We start from the raw sequence: 18,790 nt of genomic DNA on the forward strand, positions 1-18,790 counted from the left end.
TCAGCTCCAGTCAGTCCAGTACGTACGTGAGTGTGTAACCACCCGGAGAGGTTGGCACAGCGCTGTCCACACGCCTACCCTTGATCCCTCAAACCGGCTTTTTCTTCAGACAGCCTCCTCTCCAACGCCCTGCACCCCAAACCTGAGCCCTTTCGAGAGGTGACGCTGGGCCACGTGACCTGGCCGAAAGTCGGGTTTTGTTGTTTTGGGGGGTTTTGTTTGGATTTTTTTTTTGTTTAACCGATTAAAAAAAAAACAAAACAAAACTATTTTTTTTTTGCAATCGATGACTAATCAAAACGTCATCAGGAATTAGCAAAAAGAAAAGTGCCAACTCAGCATGGCACTTGTCGATAGCTCACCGCTTCGCATTGCAACACGAGGCCGCTGTATGGAAACCGGGAAGTGAAACCGCCTGGTGTTAATTGGCAAGATGACGACAGATTAAAGATCTCCCCGGTGCAGGGTGAGAAGCCAGCTTGAAGGCGAGCTCTCCTGGGTTTCAGTCATCTGCTCCTCCTGATGTAATGACGGCAACTGGCCTTCCTAATGTCACGCAGGGCTCTTTAAATCAGAGTTGCGCTTCAAATACAGAAAGTTTTAAATTTCCCTGCTTTTTTAAATTCATTTTTCTTGCACACGGTTTGGCCGTAACCACTCAGGCAGCCAGAGGCTTTTCTTTCCTTTTTTTTTTTTTCCTCTAAATTTTACTCCAATCGCTTTTGGACAGAAGCAGCATGAAATATTTCAGCCCAAAGGGGGTTTTTTTTTCCCCAAGAAATCAAGTGCCTTTTTAAAATAGAGGCTTAAGCACAAAGTTGCCACCTCAACCGTAGCTCGAGCGTCGCTGCCTTGACTCTAATCCATCTGTTGGTACTTAAGAGAGAGCAGCGCGAGTGAACTGTGCAGGTTCATAAAGCATGGATTGTCCCAGGCAAACGTGATTGCCGCCTTTAACAAAATGACAGGGTAGCTGGACAAAGGGATGTGATGGGTTTAATTCATCTAGACTCCAGCAAGACTTTTGCTTCAATCCCTACAGGGAAAGGGATAGAGAAATTGGAGAGATGCTGTCTGGGTTAGACTACAGTAGGGCGGATAGAAAACTGGCAGAGACCTTAAACAGAGTAATTCAAGGCTATTATTCACCTCTAATAGGGAACTGTAACAAAGCACAGCCCTCCAGGGGCCGGGGCCAGGGCAGAGCGCTATGGCTTCACTAATGATCTGGGCAACGAGGGTCGCTGCATTGCACACGGCTGAATTTCCAGCGTGGAGCCATCCCTCCCCCTGCCAGGCGGAGGGAGGGGGCCCCAAATCATCAGCGAGGCTTCCAGTTTGGCGTGTGTGTGTGTGGCTCGTTTCTCCTTCCCCACATCCCAGGCAGTAATCGCAGGCTGGGAGCTGCGTGAGTCACTGCTCTGTGATGTTGGGATGATTTATTCCAGTGTTTTTCGGCTCCCTCCCTTGGCCCTTATTCACAGGGGTGGGGCTTTCTCTTTGGAAAGCGCAGCTTCTTGCCACCAGACCACCTTGCAGTACCATGCCGTTGGGTTTCCAAGGCTGGGTGGGTCCACGCTCGGGTGGACGAGCTCTCTAATAACAACCCCGGGTGCTGCCGAGAGCGGTGGCCTGGCCCGGGGGGGCCTTTGCTGCCCGTGCTGCAGCAGGCGCTGTCGCAGGTGGGATGCCAAAATGAAGTCCCAGCCTTGTTAACAATCCCGTGGCACTTCTCACGTGGCCCGTTGCAGGGTTACTCCCAGTGTCCTGGCCAAAATCCAGTTGGAAGACTGCCTTCTCCAAGTCTGTTGCTTCCTTCCCCGCACTCGGGGATTGCTCGAGGCAGGGATTCTGCTTTAGCTCATGCCCGGTTGTGCCGCAGCTGCTAAACAGTGGCTGTGTCCCCTCTGGAGGTGGCTTCACACGCACGTCTCCTTTCCCAGCACCAGGCTGCAAAGTGGCTTTTATTTGAAGATAAAAAAGGCATGAAAAAGCACAGGAACGCCGGTTCCCGCTGGCTGGGGCACCTCCCATGGGAGACGCCTGCTCCCAGCTCGGCAGGTCCCGGGGTCAGTCCCACGGGGACGGGCTGATGCTGTGGTGGCCACAGGCGCAGGTTTTCACCCAGGAGTCGGTGGGTTTGGCCGCTCGTCTGGGCCGTGGACATGCTGGGTGTGTTCCCTGCTGTGCTACAGGCTTCTTGTGTGACCTGGGCATGTCACTTTGGCCCTGGACATCCAAGGGCATTAGGCACCTCGCGCCCATTGACTCTGATGGGGATCAGACACTTAAATGCCTCGGAGGGTCTCAGCTGTTGCTTGTCCGTGCTCCAGCCCCCTCCAGTAACACGGGTGCCACCTGACAGGGGTGTTGTGTGAATGCATTGAAGCTGGTGAGACAGCTGGGGGGACCAGATAAGCCCCCTGGACCGGAGTGGGGCAGGTGGGGTGTGCTCCCCTCTCCCCTCCGGGGAGCAAAGCAAGACCGCTGTCCTCTGTGTGCCATCAGGGATCCTGCTGGAGCCTGCGTGGATGGCACAGCTGCCAGGCGCGAGCCTCCTCTGGATTGCTCGCCTGAAAGCTTGTCGGGGTGGCTTGTTGTCTTGCTCTCCGCAGGCATCTTTTATCCCAGTGCAAGATAAGTCAAGGCAGCTCGCTGTAATGGGTGCCAGGGACGAGCTGTGAGTTTAGATGTAGGGTCATGGATGGCGCTGTAACCCAGATAGCAAAATACACCCCCCCAGCCATCACCACCCCCCCAGGAAGGAGCGGATGCCTTTGTCGGGGCGGGAGGCGCTAATTACCCAGGCTGGAGCTGGGCCAGCACACCTCAGCTTCCTCACCTCCGCCAAGCGGCCCTTGGAGCACGCGGGCTTCCTGCTCTGCGCCAGCTCAAAGGGAGTGTCTCTCTTATTTTCCTCTCCTGCCTGTATGATTTTTGCATGTCCCCGGTGGGTTGAGGCCGCTTTCCACAACTAGAGTACGTTTGGCGGCTCCTTCAGCCTGACACGTTCCTGTCCAAGTGGCTTTAGTCACTCCTCGTCCCTCAGCAACACGGCTCCTTAATTCTGAATTTGTATCCACCCCTTCGTAACCGAATGGGGCTGGAGCCTGGCATGCCAACGCGCCGGGGGTGGACTTTGCAGGCCTGCAGTCTCTGTTGCAGCTGCGGTTTGCTTGTGCAGCGATCCCCTGAGCTCTGCTGAGCCGAGTCCCAGCCCGTGTGCCATGTTCTTCCTGGTCCTGGGTTTTCAGCAGCGCCCCACTGCTGCCCCCCCGTCCAGGCGGCTGGGCAAAGCCAGGCTGTGCAGTCTGACGGGGGGAAGGCTAGCTTGAAGGACTTGACTCTTTTTGCTGGGGAGAGCCTTGACAGCCAGGTAGCGCCAGCTAAGAGTGGATCAAGTGTCTCGTCCAGCTAAGTCGAGCCCCGTTTGCATCTTACTGCAAAGCCCGTGGGACAGACAGCAGCTGCTACGAATCCACCTGTGGAAAGTCTCTAAAAACCTGTGAGCTGGCCTCCAGGTAGACTTCAAGGACTCTGCTTTTCCAGCTAGGAGAGGAGTGAGCTGGTGCCTTAATGAGCAGTGCCTGGTTCTTCCCCGGGGGATGCTGCTACTCACCCGTCTGGCACAGGAGCCACCTGCCAAGACAGCCCCACAAATGGGAAAGAGCTTGTTCTGGGACTGCTTGCAGGCACGGGTCCGCGGGGGCTTCTCGACGCCACCACAGTGACGAAACTGCAAGGAGGGGTTGCGAGCCCGTGGCAGCTGTACTGCCAGGCATGGGGGTGTCACACGATGCTCCCGGCCCATGGGGAGCTGCACAGGCCCTGGGCGCAAAGCGCTCTTGCAGGGAGTCGGGGGGCACGGTTGGGTGACACAACCGAGAGTCCCGGAGTGGTTCTGGACCATGGTCCTCGTGCTGCAGCCTTCCTTCAGTGTGTATGATGGGCGGAGGGTGCAGCTTGGCACGCGGTTAGGGAGGCATGTAGGGATTCGTTCCTTGAGCTCCACTTTGCATCGGTGGGTGCTGCAAGAAATCTGCAGGGTTTGAAATGGCAGAGCATAAACAAGCCCAGGGCGTGGGGCCTTTCACAATCGCTCCCTTTGCAAGGCTGCGGTTGCCAACCAGAAAACTTCCCACCATGAGTGTTTTGGCTGCACCTCATGGAAGGAAACTTCCTCCGGCCGCTTCTCCAAGGTGGCATGAAGCTCTCCCGCGGGGCAGGGGGCCATGGTGTAGCCAGCGTGGAGCAGGACTCGGCTCTGCGGGGGTGAAGCTGCTGGAGGTTACCTGCCTTCATATCCAGCTTCTCTCTAACCCCTGGGGTTAGGGCATGGTGGGGTCGGAGCACGGCTTTTTGAGACATGGGGAGGCCTTCACGGAGGTGAGAGTGCAGAGGATGTTTTCCAGCTGTTTGGGAAGCTAGCGTGGAGGATGCGGAGCAGTCGTGCCAAAGCACAGCAGGGGCCGACTAGCTGCTTCCAGCTCGAAGGCAGGCCACCCCGTCTCGCGAAGGATACGGCAGGGGTAGGGAAGGGCAGCAGAGAGGAGCAGAGCTGTGGAACAGCCTCCACGGGAGGAAAGGCTGCAAGGGCCAGGACCCTTCGGCCTGCAGAAGAGCTGACACAGGCACATACGACTGAGGTCTAAAATCACTAAAGGTCTTGGGGCGGGGAGCACCTAGGAAACTATATTTTTTTTCCAGCTGTCACAAAAGCGAAGAGCACCCAGTGAAATTCAGGGAGCAAACAATGGAAAGTGCTTGCTTTCCACCGCACGTTATTAACCTGTGGAACACCCTGCTGCGGGACATTGTGGAGGGCAGTAGTAGCCTTATGAAGAGTTTGGTAGTCTTGCAAAGAATTTAAATTATGTATTGTATGGGATGGTTCAGATAGATCCTGCCTTGGGCAGGGGGCTGGACGGGATGGCCTCTGGAGGTCCTTTCCAGCCCCGCTTCTCTGCGATGGCGGGTGGCATGTGCTTGTAGAGGACCGGTCTCCCAGGGCCTGTGAGACGCCACAGCCTATGGTAGGATACAGCCGGGTGCCGGAAAAGATGGACCTTGCATGGCAGTTATGGTCTGAATCGGCCCCACGTCCGTGGCCAAAGCCCTCTTCTGCACGACTTGGTTTTTGCCAGGCGGGTGCCAGGGCGCAGGAGCAGTGTCGTGAGGACAGATGGGGCTGCTGGAGACAGGGGTCAGTTCTGCGGTATTTTACTGCTGGGCTCCATCAGGTTCGAGCACTATTAAGGCTTCCCCCAGGTCGCTTGCTAGGCCCGAAGGCTCTGTTATTCGCACCAGACCTGGGTCCCGGGTCCTTTGCTTGGTAAAGGAGGTTTGTAGGAAGCAGAAGGTTTTTCAGATGTTGGCAGCAGCAGAGAAACAGCAGTTTAGCAATGCTTTTGCTGGAATATCTTTTATCTTACTTGACAAGCTACTTATGTTGGCTTGGGGACAGCTGTGTCGCAGGGACGGAAAACTGACGGGAGGGCCTGAAAGGAAAGGTATGGGACGGGGGGAATGACAGCGTGCCAGCTCTGGTGCAGCATCTGCTGAGGCTGCTGGTGTCAAGGGCAAAGCCCCTTTTACCAGCTTTGTTTTTGCGGAGGAAAGTGGAGTGTGTGAAGAGCGCTGCTGAGCGGAGGTTATAGACACCGGTGAGAAAGGAGGATCTCAAGGCCCTGGGATCTGCGGTTAGGAAACAGGATTGCGGGTCAGGTGGGGCAAATGCAATGGGAGTTGGAGACAGAGGCCAAACAAGAAAGGAGACCGCTGGGAAGGAGAGAGGCCTAGGGGTCAGACGGCAGCAGACAGGTGAGCTTGCAGTGAGAGATGGCTGCAGAAAAAGGTTGACCATGAGCTGCATGTGCAGGGGAATCTGGAGTATGGCTCGTGGAGGGGAGAGGGTCTCGCTCCATCTAGCTCAGGTCTGGGCAGCATGGGTGTATGCCGAGGGCTAATGGGGTGCATCCAGGGCCTGGGAGGGGAGTGTTGGGCCCAAGCACCGAGGAGATGCACCAGCCTGTGAGACTGAGATCCAAGGAGCTGGAGAAGGCAGTGGGCGCCGTGCTTTCCTGACCAGTCCCGGACACGCTCCTGGTGCGGTGGCAGCTGACTGCAGGGGGGCTAGGTCCCCATCCACATCTGACTGCTGTTGCAGGGCTGCCTCAGTCCTAGGTGCTACTCTCTTAAGAGCTGGGCCAGAGAAGGGAAAGCCATCCTGCCTGGTCAGGCAGTGCCCCAGGGCCAGCTGAGAAGGGCACCGCACACGGGCTGTCACAGTGGGCAGCGAAAGCAGCAATCGCAGACATGGGAGAGGTCTCCAAGGGCTTGTCTGTCCTTCTGTAGCGACCAGTCCCCGCAAGGCTGGGCCTGAGCCCTCCCAGCCCAGCTGAGTCTGCAGACCTGATCCGGTCCCAAAACTTCACCAGTGACGCTGCTTTTCGGCTCACTGGAGACCAGGTGCTGGAGAGATCAGGTGCTGGGGATGAGCCTGGAGCAGCAGCCTGCCCGGGTGGGGATGTGTGTATGTGGGGCACATCAGGACAGAGCAGCCTTGGGAAGGCCTCGAGGGGTGGGCATGGGGTCCCAGGCTCTGTTCACGACTTCCCCCTCCTCTCTGGGGGCTTGAGTTTGTGCTCTCGGGTAAGCATCCCGGCAGCCGCCCAGTGCCCACAGACCTAGAGGAGCATCTGGCCCCACTCACAGCAGACCAGCCACGCTGTGGGGTGGGAGCTCAGTTCAGAAAGGAGCCAGAGGTGAAATGCTCTCTGCCCACTTCTCCCACAGCAGCCCCGAGGCAGGCACCAGGGTCCCTGGGCTCTGCAGAAGGTCCCTGCACATTGCTGGGGGCCTCTGGGCCTTAACCCTGTGTACTCCGCTGCTGCCTGAGAGAGCCGGCGAGCCTCGTCAGGAGGCTGGAGGGGCCTCCATGGCTTCTCATCAGGGCAGGAGCCTCAGGAGCAGCTAGCCGGGTCTGCCCTGGGGCTTCCCAGCTTTTGTCTGTGCTCCTTTGCCTCCTGCCCCAGGCAAATCTGATGCCCTAGGAGGGGCCTGTTTGGTAGCAGGTAGTAACACAACTTATGCTTCCTTCCTGCAGCCTGTGGTCCAGGGAGCTTCAAGTCAAAGCAAGGGGAAAATGCCTGCTCCCCCTGCCCCCCCAACAGCAGGACAAGCTCCGGGGCGGCGACTCTCTGCACCTGTCGGAACGGCTTCTTCCGGGCAGACGCAGACCCGGCGGACAGCGCCTGCACCAGTAAGCCTAGGAGCGTGCCAGCCCTCGAGGTGGGGGTAGGGGTGGGACAGGACTGGGATCCTGCGTTGCAGCTGGCTTTGAGTCTGGGGTGAGTTCTTCTGCTCCTGTCCCAGCTGGCCAGCGCAGAGCCTGGTGCAAGATTGGGGGTGCCTTGGATGAATGCTGCATTGCACAGACAGACCGGGTGGGGATCCAGCCCTGAGGGCAGCAGGCTGCATCCTGCATCCTCCCAGGGCCAGGCCAGGCTCAGGGAGGCCCCCCCGGCTCCTCCTCTGATGCGCACCTGGTTTGCAGGCGTCCCGTCCGCTCCCCGTAGTGTCATCTCCAACGTGAACGAGACTTCACTGGTGCTAGAGTGGAGCGAGCCCCGGGACACGGGTGGCCGGGATGACCTGCTCTACAATGTCATCTGCAAGAAATGCAGTGTGGAGCGCCGGCTCTGCACCCGCTGCGACGACAATGTGGAGTTTGTGCCCCGCCAGCTCGGCCTCACCGAGCGCCACATCTACATCAGCAACCTCCTGGCACACACCCAGTACACCTTCGAGGTCCAGGCCGTCAACGGCGTGTCCAGCAAGAGCCCCTATTCCCCCCAGTTCGCCTCGGTCAACATCACCACCAATCAGGCAGGTCAGTGCACGGGGTCACGGCAGGGAATGTCTCTCCAGCAGCGTGGGGCTCCCTGCTGGAAGTCTCCTTTGTGCCCTGCTGCCGGCTTAGAGTGCCTGCATCTAATCCCCTGGGTAAATTTCTCCCTGCGTTTGAAGACGTGTCCCTGGAGGGAAGAAGATCAAAACTCCATGCAAACTGACTGGGGGGGGTAGCTGGGGGATGCTCCGGGGATGCAAGGGCTCTAATCCCCGCGCATTGTCTACCCACAAAGGCAGAGATGGGTCCAGGGAAATTCAGCCCTGCCCAGTACTTCAACGGAGCTGCTTGGTGAACTTTTCCTTCAGCCCTGGGCTGCCCAGCGGCTGCCACCCTTGTTCTTCACGGGTCTAGTCTGGGGCAGAGGGTGGAGCTGAGGCAGGTGGGAGGAGGGGAAAGTGGCTCCCTGCCTGTGGGTGAGGCCCGGCTTGGGCTGGGGTTTGGAAGCATCTCCCATTGGCTGCTTCCCAGTGCCGCCTTGGCAGAGTGCAAACTCAGCTGGAATCGGCTGGGATCCTGCTCTCCTGAAGGAGCTGCTGTCACGAGGCCCTCAGGAGCTGGCTGGAGCTGCCCGGTCCCCAGCTTCCTTACCCAGAAAGCAGCTCCCAGGGCATCTGGGTAGGATGGGAGCCCTGGGTGTCCTTCAGGCTGGCCCGGGGCTGCAGTGGAAGGGGATGGCTCTGGGTGGCCTGGCAGTGGGTGGGTCTCGCTTGCTGTCCGACTTGGAGCATGGAATAGGTGGATGCACCTGGGCCAAGCCTCAGTCAGAGAAACTTGTGTTGCTGGTTGATTGAGGGGTGCAGTCTTTTGTGTAGGGGAAACGTGTGGCTGAAGACATGTCCCCAGCTACCCTGGGTGGAGCACAAGGCTAACCCAAGCCACTCCTTGGCACACATCTCTTCTTTGTTTTATAGCCCCCTCGGCTGTTCCCACAATGCATCTGCACAGCAGCACCGGCAACAGCATGACACTTTCTTGGGCCCCTCCGGAGAGACCCAATGGGATCATCCTGGACTATGAAATCAAGTACTTTGAGAAGGTAAGGCAGAGCCCAGCCTCTTCTGCCTCCTCCGCCTGCTGACTGGGCCTTGATGGAGGAGGGTGTGTGTGTCCAAGTCTGCTGTGGCGGAGAGCAGGGGAGTGGGTCCATGAGACTGTGAGGGCCAGATAACATCACAGCAGTGACCCCCCAACTTCCTCTCTGCCCCACAGCAGGGCCAAAGCGATGGCATCGCCAACACCGTCACCAGCCAGAAGAACATGGTGCGCCTGGACGGTCTGAAGGCCAACGCACTTTACACCGTGCAGGTCCGTGCACGCACCGTCGCTGGCTACGGTCTGTACAGCCTCCCTACTGAGTTCCAGACATCTGCAGAGGACGGTAGGCACCAGGGCTTGGAGTTCCCTCTTCCTCCTTCCCCTCCTTCCTGCTAACCACCTCGCTCTGATCTGCCTCCCTTCTCCCCTGCAGGCTCCAGCGGGAAGAGCTTCCAGGAGCTGCCCCTCATCGTGGGGTCAGCCACCGCCGGGCTGGTGTTCATCATTGTCGTGGTGGTGATTGCTATTGTCTGCTTCAGGTACTGGCTGGGCTTCCCCCAGAGCTGTCAGGGAGGCAGGGCTTCCTCCCTGAGGCTCTCAGCAACTTGACAGGTGGTTCTCTGTGCTCCAAAGGGAGCAGACACGTGCATAAAAGGGTCTCCCCAGCAGAGGGGTCCTAGAGCGCTCTAGGGTGACATGCTTGGGCATGGAGTGTGCCTACACGGGGCACTGCTGGAACCCTCCCCACCGCACTTCAGCCACCGTCTCCCTGGGCACATCCCAGCCCAGAGCTTTTGGCTGGGTACGAGCCCGTAGGGGGACTCTTAGCAGAACGCTGGCAGAGCAGGTGCCTCTCCCCAGCCCTGGGGCAGAACGATCTTGCTGCTCCTGCTTGCCCTGGCTGGGCTGCCGTCCTAGGGCTGAAGGAGAAGGAGCTTGGCAGCATAGAAGATGCTTTAATCCCACTGGGTGCCGCAGCTGAGTGTCTGTTTGGTGGCAAGTCCCAAAGCAGGCAGCAGTCATCTTGATGCCTGGCACGACTGATGGGGTCTTCTTGTCTCCTTGGGGCAGGAAGCAGCGGAGCAGCACGGACCCGGAGTACACAGAAAAACTGCAGCAGTATGGTAAGCGCGATTCTCAGGCCTTCCTTCACACTTCCCCACCCCCCGCACACTACAATACACTTTGTACACTTCTGCAGGGGTGTCAGGGAGCAAGGCTTGGCCCTGACACCCCTGCAGAAAAGGGCACTAGGGCATGAGACCGGGCAGTGTGCATGTCCATGCCACAGAGAGGTGAGGAGCGGTGGTGCCTCTGACTCAGGCCAAGGGATGGCCTTGGCATCAGCGTGGAGGTCTGCACCCCAAGGCACTCTCCTGTGGTATCACAAGGAGAAAGGAGTAGTGCCTCCGGTTCTGTGCCTCTCCCCTGTGCTGGCCCTGACCTGCTCTGTCCTTACAGTCACTCCTGGGATGAAGGTCTACATCGACCCCTTCACCTATGAGGATCCCAATGAGGCTGTCCGGGAATTCGCCAAGGAGATCGACATCTCCTGCGTCAAGATCGAGGAGGTGATTGGAGCAGGTGAGTCAGTGTCCCTTCTCTCATCCCCTGACTGGATGCAGCCGGTGCCACGTGGGCTGCTGGCAGCTGCTTTTAGTTGATAATGGTGCCGCGGTCCATCCTGCGCAGGGGAGTTTGGCGAGGTATGCCGGGGCCGCCTGAAACTGCCGGGTCGTCGCGAGATCTTTGTGGCCATCAAGACTCTGAAGGTGGGTTACACGGAGCGACAACGCCGGGACTTCCTGAGCGAGGCCAGCATCATGGGGCAGTTCGATCACCCCAACATCATCCATCTGGAGGGCGTAGTGACCAAGAGCCGGCCCGTCATGATCATCACAGAGTTCATGGAGAACTGCGCCCTTGACTCCTTCCTCCGGGTGAGGCTCGTACTGGCCCAGACCCGTGTCCAGGGGTCATCGGAGGCTTACGGGGAGAGGAGGCAGGGGCCCTTGGGCAACTTCTGGCCTTCACTCAGGCCAGGGTCGGAAGAGGCTGGGACCCTTGGGCCACTCCTCAGCATCACTCAGGCCATGCTCCATCAGGCATGTGCTTCCCCAATGTCCCCAGAGTAGCTGTTCCCATGTTTGTGCCTAGGGGCAGGGGCTCTTTCAGAGGAGCGCAGCAGGGTGCAGGCTGGGGGGATCTTACAGAGGAAGAGGGCAGCAGCATGTTAGTGTCTTCTGCTTTAGAAAATCATAGCGTGCCAGGGTGGGAAGGGACCTCAAGGGTCATCTAGTCCAGCCCCTTAAGCCCTCCTAGACAGACACCTGCCTGACCTCTCTGGCCAACTGAACTGAAGGGGTTCACAGCCCTCTGCCATCCATTGCAAGGACCAGGCACTCTCCCTAGAGGTGCCCTCTGACCTATGGCCTTCCCTTGCTGGCAGCTGAACGATGGACAGTTCACAGTGATCCAGCTGGTAGGGATGCTGCGGGGCATCGCAGCTGGCATGAAGTACCTCTCTGAGATGAACTATGTGCACCGGGACCTGGCCGCCCGTAACATCCTGGTTAACAGCAACTTGGTGTGCAAAGTGTCAGACTTTGGGCTCTCGCGCTTCCTGGAGGATGACCCCGCTGACCCCACCTACACCAGCTCACTGGTATGGGAGTTTCTCTTCGGCATCCGCTGGCCTGCCCTGCTTCAGGGGGGCAGGGGAGAGTTAATAACCCCCAAGGACGGGGGCTGTGGGGAACCCCCAAGGTAGGCACTAAATAAAGGAGTCAAGCGTGTCTTCCCACAGGGTGGTAAGATCCCGATCCGGTGGACGGCCCCTGAAGCCATCGCCTACCGCAAGTTCACTTCAGCCAGCGACGTGTGGAGCTACGGCATTGTCATGTGGGAGGTGATGTCGTACGGGGAGCGGCCGTACTGGGACATGTCCAACCAGGATGTAAGTTATACTGGCGGAGGGGCAAGCGGGAGGGAAGTGGGGAGGAGATCCTGGGGTGGTCACGGTGACTTTTATGCCTGTGCTCTGCATCCGGCAGGTGATCAACGCTGTGGAGCAGGACTACCGCCTGCCGCCACCCATGGACTGCCCCACCGCTCTGCACCAGCTCATGTTGGACTGCTGGGTGCGCGACCGCAACCTCCGGCCCAAGTTTGCCCAGATTGTGAACACGCTGGACAAGCTGATCCGAAACGCAGCCAGCTTGAAGGTCATCACCAGCGTCCAGTCGGGGTCAGTGCCCTGCTCACCCCTCTCCCATCCCCACCTTGCTTCCGTGCTGGCCCAGACAGGCCTCACATCACACAGCCCTTCCCACGGGTGGAGGGTACCAAGGAGCTTGGGGGGGACTGAAGAAAGATGGAGGTCAGGAGTCTAAGTATAGATGGTTGGTGGGGCAGAAGCGTCCTCCTGTGCTCATGTAGTGCAAGCCAGAAGCCTTCCCTCCCATCCTGCCCTCTGACTTAAGCACCTGACATTACCTGTGAGCTCTCTCATCCCCACAGCGTGTCCCAGCCACTCCTGGACCGCACGGTCCCAGATTACACCACCTTCACCACTGTGGGTGACTGGCTGGACGCCATCAAAATGGGACGGTACAAGGAGAACTTTGTCAACGCCGGCTTCGCCTCCTTCGACCTGGTGGCGCAGATGACAGCAGAGTGAGTGGAGGCATGTGGGCGGCTGGGAGGGCGGCCAGCTCCTCCCACCCTAGCATGGCCGGGCAACTAGGCAGGAGTGGCAAACGGTTCAGGACTTCCTCCCCTCCACAGAGTGGGAAAGCTCCTGCATCCCAGCTCTCACAACTAAGTAGCTCGTAGCTCCCCACAGGCAACAGGGGTTGGGATCAGAGGTGGGTCATGGGGAGTCAGAAGTGAAGGGAGCCACGAAGTTGACCAACTGTTTTGAAGACATGGTAAATAACTCCTGCTGCCATGTTCTGGGCCCCAGTGAACTGGGGAGTCCTCCCCAGTCTGCTGCAGAGGGAGGGAACAGCTGAGGGGATGAGGCCCTAACTCCCATAGCTCAGCCTAGGGCTGCCCAGCGAGCACGTACCCTTATTCACCGCCTTCTCTCGTTCTTGCAGAGACCTGCTCAGGATAGGGGTGACGCTGGCGGGCCATCAGAAGAAGATCCTCAGCAGCATTCAGGACATGAGGCTGCAAATGAACCAGACGCTCCCAGTCCAGGTTTGACCGTGGCGAACTCTGGGATCAGAACGGACTGGAGGGAATCCTAAGGTTCCAGTTTGCGGTGCAGCCCGGCTTCCTGTTTTCCCCTTTGCGTGGAGCTCCTTGGCCTCCGACAGCCGTGCAGGATGGGACGTCCTGCCCCGAATCCCGAGGCGCTCGGGCCAAGAGGGAGACCAGCGGTTTGGTTTGGGTTTGGAATAGTGAGCCGGCGAGGCGCGGAGTCTTCATATTGAAGATGGATTATGGGACAGAGACCTCGCCCCCCTCTCCCCGTCCCGTCCCCACACCAGTGGCGCCAAGGGTCCGAGAGATGCTCTGCTGCTTGGATTTCCTTCACCCCAAGGTCACAAACTTTTGCTGACCCTGAAGTTCATCCAGAAAGGCCTGTGGGGACACGGCAACATGAGCTGGCCCTTTCTCATGCTCTTGGCCCAGCCTGGAAGCGGTGAAGGGGGGTGCGGGGTTCCACGCTAAAGGAACAACGGAGCTGAAGGAACAGCGGTCCCCCGCGGGGGCCCAGCCTGGCTTTCGCCTGTGCAGCCCAGACAATCATGTTCCCTCTTGCCGGCGCGGATCTGCACTGGAATGTGTCTGAAGCGGGGGGGTCGGCCCGTCTTGGCTCTGGCCTCCTGAACCCGAATCCAGTGAGATTTACTATGCAGGGAGTTGGAAGGCCCAACTCCGGAGCTCTCGTCCCTCGTGGCTTCCGCGGCCAGATCCGGACGGCAGAGGAAGGCCTTGGGCACCAGTTTGCACAGGGCCGCGAGGCAGCCGCGCGGGCTCCTGCCCCGGGGGGGAGCTGGGAGAGACGGGAGGGGGAGGGAAGGCCAAGCTGACTTGGAGAGCCTCTTTTTATGCAGAAGGAGCAGGTCCTGTCAGAGCGCCGTCTCGCCAGCACCTCTCCTGACACACGCTGTGATTTGCTGCCAAAAGACTTTTCTTCCCGCCCCTCTCCCCCCTTCTTTCTCTCTTTCTCTCTGCTGTTTCTCGGACGCAAACAGCCTCTCGAGCAGTAGGAGGGACCCCTATCCATGTGTGTGCGTGCGTGAGTGCTTGTGTACTGGCCGTCTGGACTGTGAGAGGGGGCGTGGGCAGATTAAAGGCAATAAGGATTTTACCTGAGTTTCCTTCGCTCAATCGGTCTCCCCCCACCGCTGTCTAGGACCTGCGAGGTACCAGCTCCTGCCTTCCTCTGGACGGGGCTTGGCCCCCTCCTTCTGGTGGTCTCCCCTCCAGTCTGTAAATACCGCAGGAGGCTGGCACAAGGGCTGGCTTTTCTCCCCGAGCCCCCCGACCTGCACAGCATGCCACGTTGGTCCTGTGGGGTCATGCCCACAGACCCCACCAGCTGCTCCCCTGCCCGCAGCGCTGGCTAGGCAGCTTTTCCCTACAGAGGCACCTGATCCATGCCAGGAGAGAGCAGGGTTGTGCTCGCCAGCCCCGTGGGGGAAGGAAGTAGCAGGAAGTGGGGCTCAGGCTTGGTCCGGGCTGAGCCCCAAAGAGATGCATGTAGTGCAATATAAGCAGCTGTTTGCTGACCCCCCCACCCATGCTGAGACCAATGGGGGATCATGCCCGGTGAGGCACAGGCAGGCCGCAGCTGCCACTGGAGAGCCCGAGGAGGGTGCTCTGTTGCTAGTGCCAGGAGCCCTGTGTCGTAGGCCCCAGCCCAAACTTGAGCTGAGAGCAGCCAGGCTGATTGAGCTCGCTCAGGCATGAGTTGGGCCGTAGTCTCGCAGCCGCTCACGTGGCTAGCCCTCTTGCTTACGTGTTTCCCCTGGGCTCCACCAGACCCCCTCACCCCCGTCTCTCCCGTCATTTGCAAACATCAGTCCGCCAACATCCCGGCATTGCCTTGGGGCTGCTTCCCCGTCTTAACGAAGGAGCAGGCCCAGGCGGAGGGTTGCAACGGCCCGCACCCATGAGTCACCCACAGGGTTTGTGCCTGATGCTTGGCCACCTCCCAGAAAGTGACAGCTGCCAAGATGGCAGCTGGAGGGATGGTGACTTCACGCCCGGGAGACAGGGCCGGGAGCTTTGAGGTCAGTGACCTTTTAGGATGCAAAGCTTTGCCTGGCAGGCTGAGCGGGAGCCTCCCGGCGCTGCCCGAGCCCCACGAGCGCAGCCGTTAGGTGGCTCGCGCTGCGTGCGCACGCCGCTCCTTGCAGGCGGGTACTCTGCGCCCTTCCGTCTCTGAGCAGCCAGCCTCAAGCCCACCACTCGCCTCACCCGGCACTGGGGCCGCGAGCTGCTGCTCTGCCTCTTGCTGGGAACTCACGGCCTGGCTCCCATGCTCTCGTGCCCTAACCTTGGCCTCATTGCCGAGGCAAGACGATCCTCAAGCCGTCCTTGGGAAAATTGTTCCTCCCATTGCTGCCAGGCCTAGCCCTTCGCTGTGGGCGCCAGTGGTCCAGCTGAGCTCTGGTTTCTCTGCACTTCTCTTCGCACCCGTTTTAGCCTGGCGGATCCTCTGGGTCTGGTGACTTAAGTAACTAGATGTGCTGCAGGTCTCTTTTCTGTGCAAGACAGAAACTCCTGGATCTTCCTTGTACCTTGGCGCACCTTTGCAGACGGTTCTGCTCTGAGCTCTTCCCCATGCGTCTCAAACAGATTGAGGCTTGGATCGGGGCCTAACAGCCCAGTTGCTTGGCTCATCTTGTGCCTGCCCTTTCCAGATTTCTTGCCTTCTGATAAACTGCATGCTCCAGCCCTCAGCCTGCCTTGCTTTGCCTTTCTCTTGGTGCTCTATTAGCCTTTAAGCCTCTTCTCCCATCAGTCAGCCAGGTGGTTGGCATCCAGCCTTTCTGAGCCAGCTCTAGCCCCACTGCCTTCCCCCAGAGATCCAGACGCGTGGGTCTCAGTCCAAAGCCGAGTCCTGAATTGGTACTTGAAGAGGGGTGGGAAAGGTCCATCTCCCTGGTACGATGCCGCCGCTGTGACTTTGGTCAGGGTACGCTGGGTGGCACACCGCACGTGCCCGTGTAATTTGGGGGGTGGCTTCTTTTTTTTTTAACTCGAACCCCAGCGCTCCTTCCCTCGGGGTGTCTGTGCTGGACCCTCTGCAGTACCAACCAGGCCTTGCTGTCGGGGGGGGCGACAGCTCGCTCGGGACCCAGCATTTTCTCCCCCGCGGCTGGTCTGGGAGAGATGGATGCTGCAGGGCTTCAGTGGAGGAGGGTACCTGCTGCGGGGAAGCCCGGTGTTGCCTAGCAACGGGCTTCCCGGCAGCATCCATCAGCATGTGGCACGGTGCTGGCCCTCTCCAAGATGGTGTGGAGCATGCCCCCCGCTCCATCCCCATCCCATCCAGTCGGGCGCTCTGCCCCGGGAGGAGGAACTGAAGCCCCGTGGTACTGCACTTTGCTGCTGGCACACACAGCTTGGCTTTGTCCCTTTTGCTTCCAGGTGCTCCAGCACCAGCTGCTTCGGCAATTAGGCAGGCGCTCACAGGTCTTGGATCTTCCCCTGCATCTCCTCTCTCTGGGAGCGGGTGCTGTTTGCCGCTTCCCGGTTCAAAGCACTTGCCTGTCCTCGGTGTTTTTGGAAGTCCGCACCGCAGGCGGCGAAACAGCTTTTGCTTGCTCGTCCACGAGCCGGGGGGAATTCAGGTGGAAGAGGCAGGTAAACACTGGGAGGAAAACCAACAGCACGCCCACGTGGGGTTTCCAGGCAGCCGTAAGTGGTAGCAAGCCACTGTTGGAGTACAAGTCGGCACCATACCCCCAGCATAGGATGCTCTAGCAGATATGGGGGATGCAGGGACCTGAAATCCTCCTGCCTGCAGGAAGGCAACGGGGGGTGGGGGCGAGAAGTGAAGGCCTTCAGAGCTGTGGGGCACCTGTCTGGGGGACCCCCAAGGGCAGAGTGACAAGGGGGTGTGGGAAAAGCTGCATCCAGAGGTGCTGGCAGCTTTTCGCATGCACTGCTCTTTCACCGTGCCCTCTGCTCCTGCTCTGTTTGCCTTCTTGCTCCCATACCCCCTTGCTGGCGTCTCCCAGCTGCGTGGCGCCATGTGTTGCTCTGCATCCAGTCTCCGTGGCACAGACCATGGTAATGCTTTCCCTGGTGCCTGGCAGTTCCTCTCTCCAGAGATGCCACAAGCACTGACCCACATCCCTGCCCCCTGCCTTTCCCCCAATCCTGCTGTTGCCTTTCTTTGCTCCACTGAGGCTTGCATGTGCCGAGCAGTCTCAGTGCTGCTGTCTCCAGACTCCTGCCTTCTCTCCGGTTCTCTTTCCTGGGTGGCAGCGCCCTCCCTTGCAGAGCCAGTGCTACCACCTCTCCGCCTGGCCCCTTCATTCTTCTCTGTCCATGGGCCCGTTCTCTTTTCTGGTCAACGCGCTGTGGGCAGGAGGCCTTGTAGGCACCCTCTGCATTCAGGTCAACCCCTTCTCTTGGGATTAGCATTTGTGCCCGAGGTTGGCCCAGGTGATATTCAAAGTCCCTTGCGGCCCTGTGATACTGCAATTCTTCCCCCGTTGCTGCAGCCAGCAGCTCTGTGTTCAGCCCCTTTGCCCCCATGCTCTCCTGGAGCCTCTTGGAGTTGGCTGGGCAGTGAATCACCTTGCTCCTGGGTTCACTCAGACCCTCTCCTCCCCTCACCTCCAGAGCAAGCCCGGTGCTTCCCCTGTGCACTCCTCTCTTTGCCACGGACTGTGCTTGCTCCTTTTAATGAACTAGACAGAAATCACTTGCTCCCAGAGGCTCGAAAAGAAAATAAGCAGCCCAGCCCTGTTCCTCTTCTGCTAAATAGCCTGTGAGCTCACCTGCTTCAGAGGGGGGCTGTGGTCTAAGCTGGGGAGCAAGTACCCCAAGCTTATGGGAGAGCATCTTATCCCTACCTGGTACCCAGTGGAAGCTGTTAGGTAGGTGGATGCCATCCTTCAGAGCCAGGCTTGCCCCTTGGGGAAGGCATGAGGAGGTTGGACTCTTATTTCCCGGACTACGGGCTGTTTCTCCCTTAGCTTCGTGTCCTGGTACCCAGCAGGCGCTCAGCCCTGCCCACATGCCCCCGGGCAGCCCCATCCCTGCACAGCTTGGTTTGCACCTACTTTGGCTCAGCGGCGGTCGCCCCGGGCGGCGGTGTCTCACCCCAGCTGGTTCTCATGTACTGTACCTGCCACCTTTTTTTTATATATATATATTGAGATGTATTTAATGGTGAAAGGAGAAAAAAAGACAAAAAAAGAAATGATGCAATCGTGCATTTGTAGAAATATTTTTTAAAGAAATACTTTTTTCAATTAAATTATTTAAGAAATTTTATGGAGCTCTTTGCTTGCCGGTGTGGTCCTTGCCGGGCTGCTGTGCGGGTTGTGGTGCGGAGCTTGGCGCTGGGGGGCCGAGGGTGCAGTTGCCGTGCTGGGGTACACTGCTTGCTGGGGCGGTGCTCGCCTCTTCCTGACGTGCATTGGCCATTTCACGTGGGACCTGCTGGATGCTTGATGCCCGTTGCGGAGAGGGATGGGCCGTGTTGCAGAGGTGCCCAGATGTGTACTGCAGGGGTTGGCACACGTTTCCAGAGCAGCTTCCACCCCAGCCCTCCCTGTTCTCCATGGGCTGCTCTCTCATGTCCGCCCTACCGCCGGCTTCACTTATGCCAAGTGCCACCACTCTTAATGGCAACAGGGAGAAGCA

The 18,790-nt window shown here is 58.8% G+C and overlaps 1 protein-coding gene across 2 annotated transcripts in view; it reads left to right on the forward strand.

Moving 5' to 3' along the window:
* The window catches only part of EPHB3 (EPH receptor B3), a 42,561-nt gene extending 24,139 nt beyond the window's left edge, over positions 1-18,422 (forward strand). Inside the window, exons 4-16 of one of the 2 annotated variants that reach the window (XM_090056320.1) lie at positions 7,106-7,261; positions 7,556-7,891; positions 8,824-8,948; positions 9,122-9,290; positions 9,381-9,486; positions 10,019-10,071; positions 10,409-10,531; positions 10,640-10,887; positions 11,397-11,612; positions 11,739-11,903; positions 12,001-12,194; positions 12,467-12,622; positions 13,048-18,422. In XM_090056320.1, the coding sequence (XP_089912446.1) occupies positions 7,106-7,261; positions 7,556-7,891; positions 8,824-8,948; positions 9,122-9,290; positions 9,381-9,486; positions 10,019-10,071; positions 10,409-10,531; positions 10,640-10,887; positions 11,397-11,612; positions 11,739-11,903; positions 12,001-12,194; positions 12,467-12,622; positions 13,048-13,156 (2,156 nt within the window). In that variant the 3' untranslated portion in view covers positions 13,157-18,422. The remainder of the gene's footprint in view (positions 1-7,105; positions 7,262-7,555; positions 7,892-8,823; positions 8,949-9,121; positions 9,291-9,380; positions 9,487-10,018; positions 10,072-10,408; positions 10,532-10,639; positions 10,888-11,396; positions 11,613-11,738; positions 11,904-12,000; positions 12,195-12,466; positions 12,623-13,047) is intronic. The other variant, XM_090056322.1, reaches the window with a different exon arrangement.
* Positions 18,423-18,790: the final 368 nt, after the last annotated feature.

This window comes from Crocodylus siamensis, chromosome 6 (genome assembly GCF_052110815.1).
Source record: "Crocodylus siamensis isolate JL-2025a chromosome 6, ASM5211081v1, whole genome shotgun sequence".
NCBI classification, from domain to species: Eukaryota; Metazoa; Chordata; order Crocodylia; family Crocodylidae; genus Crocodylus; species Crocodylus siamensis.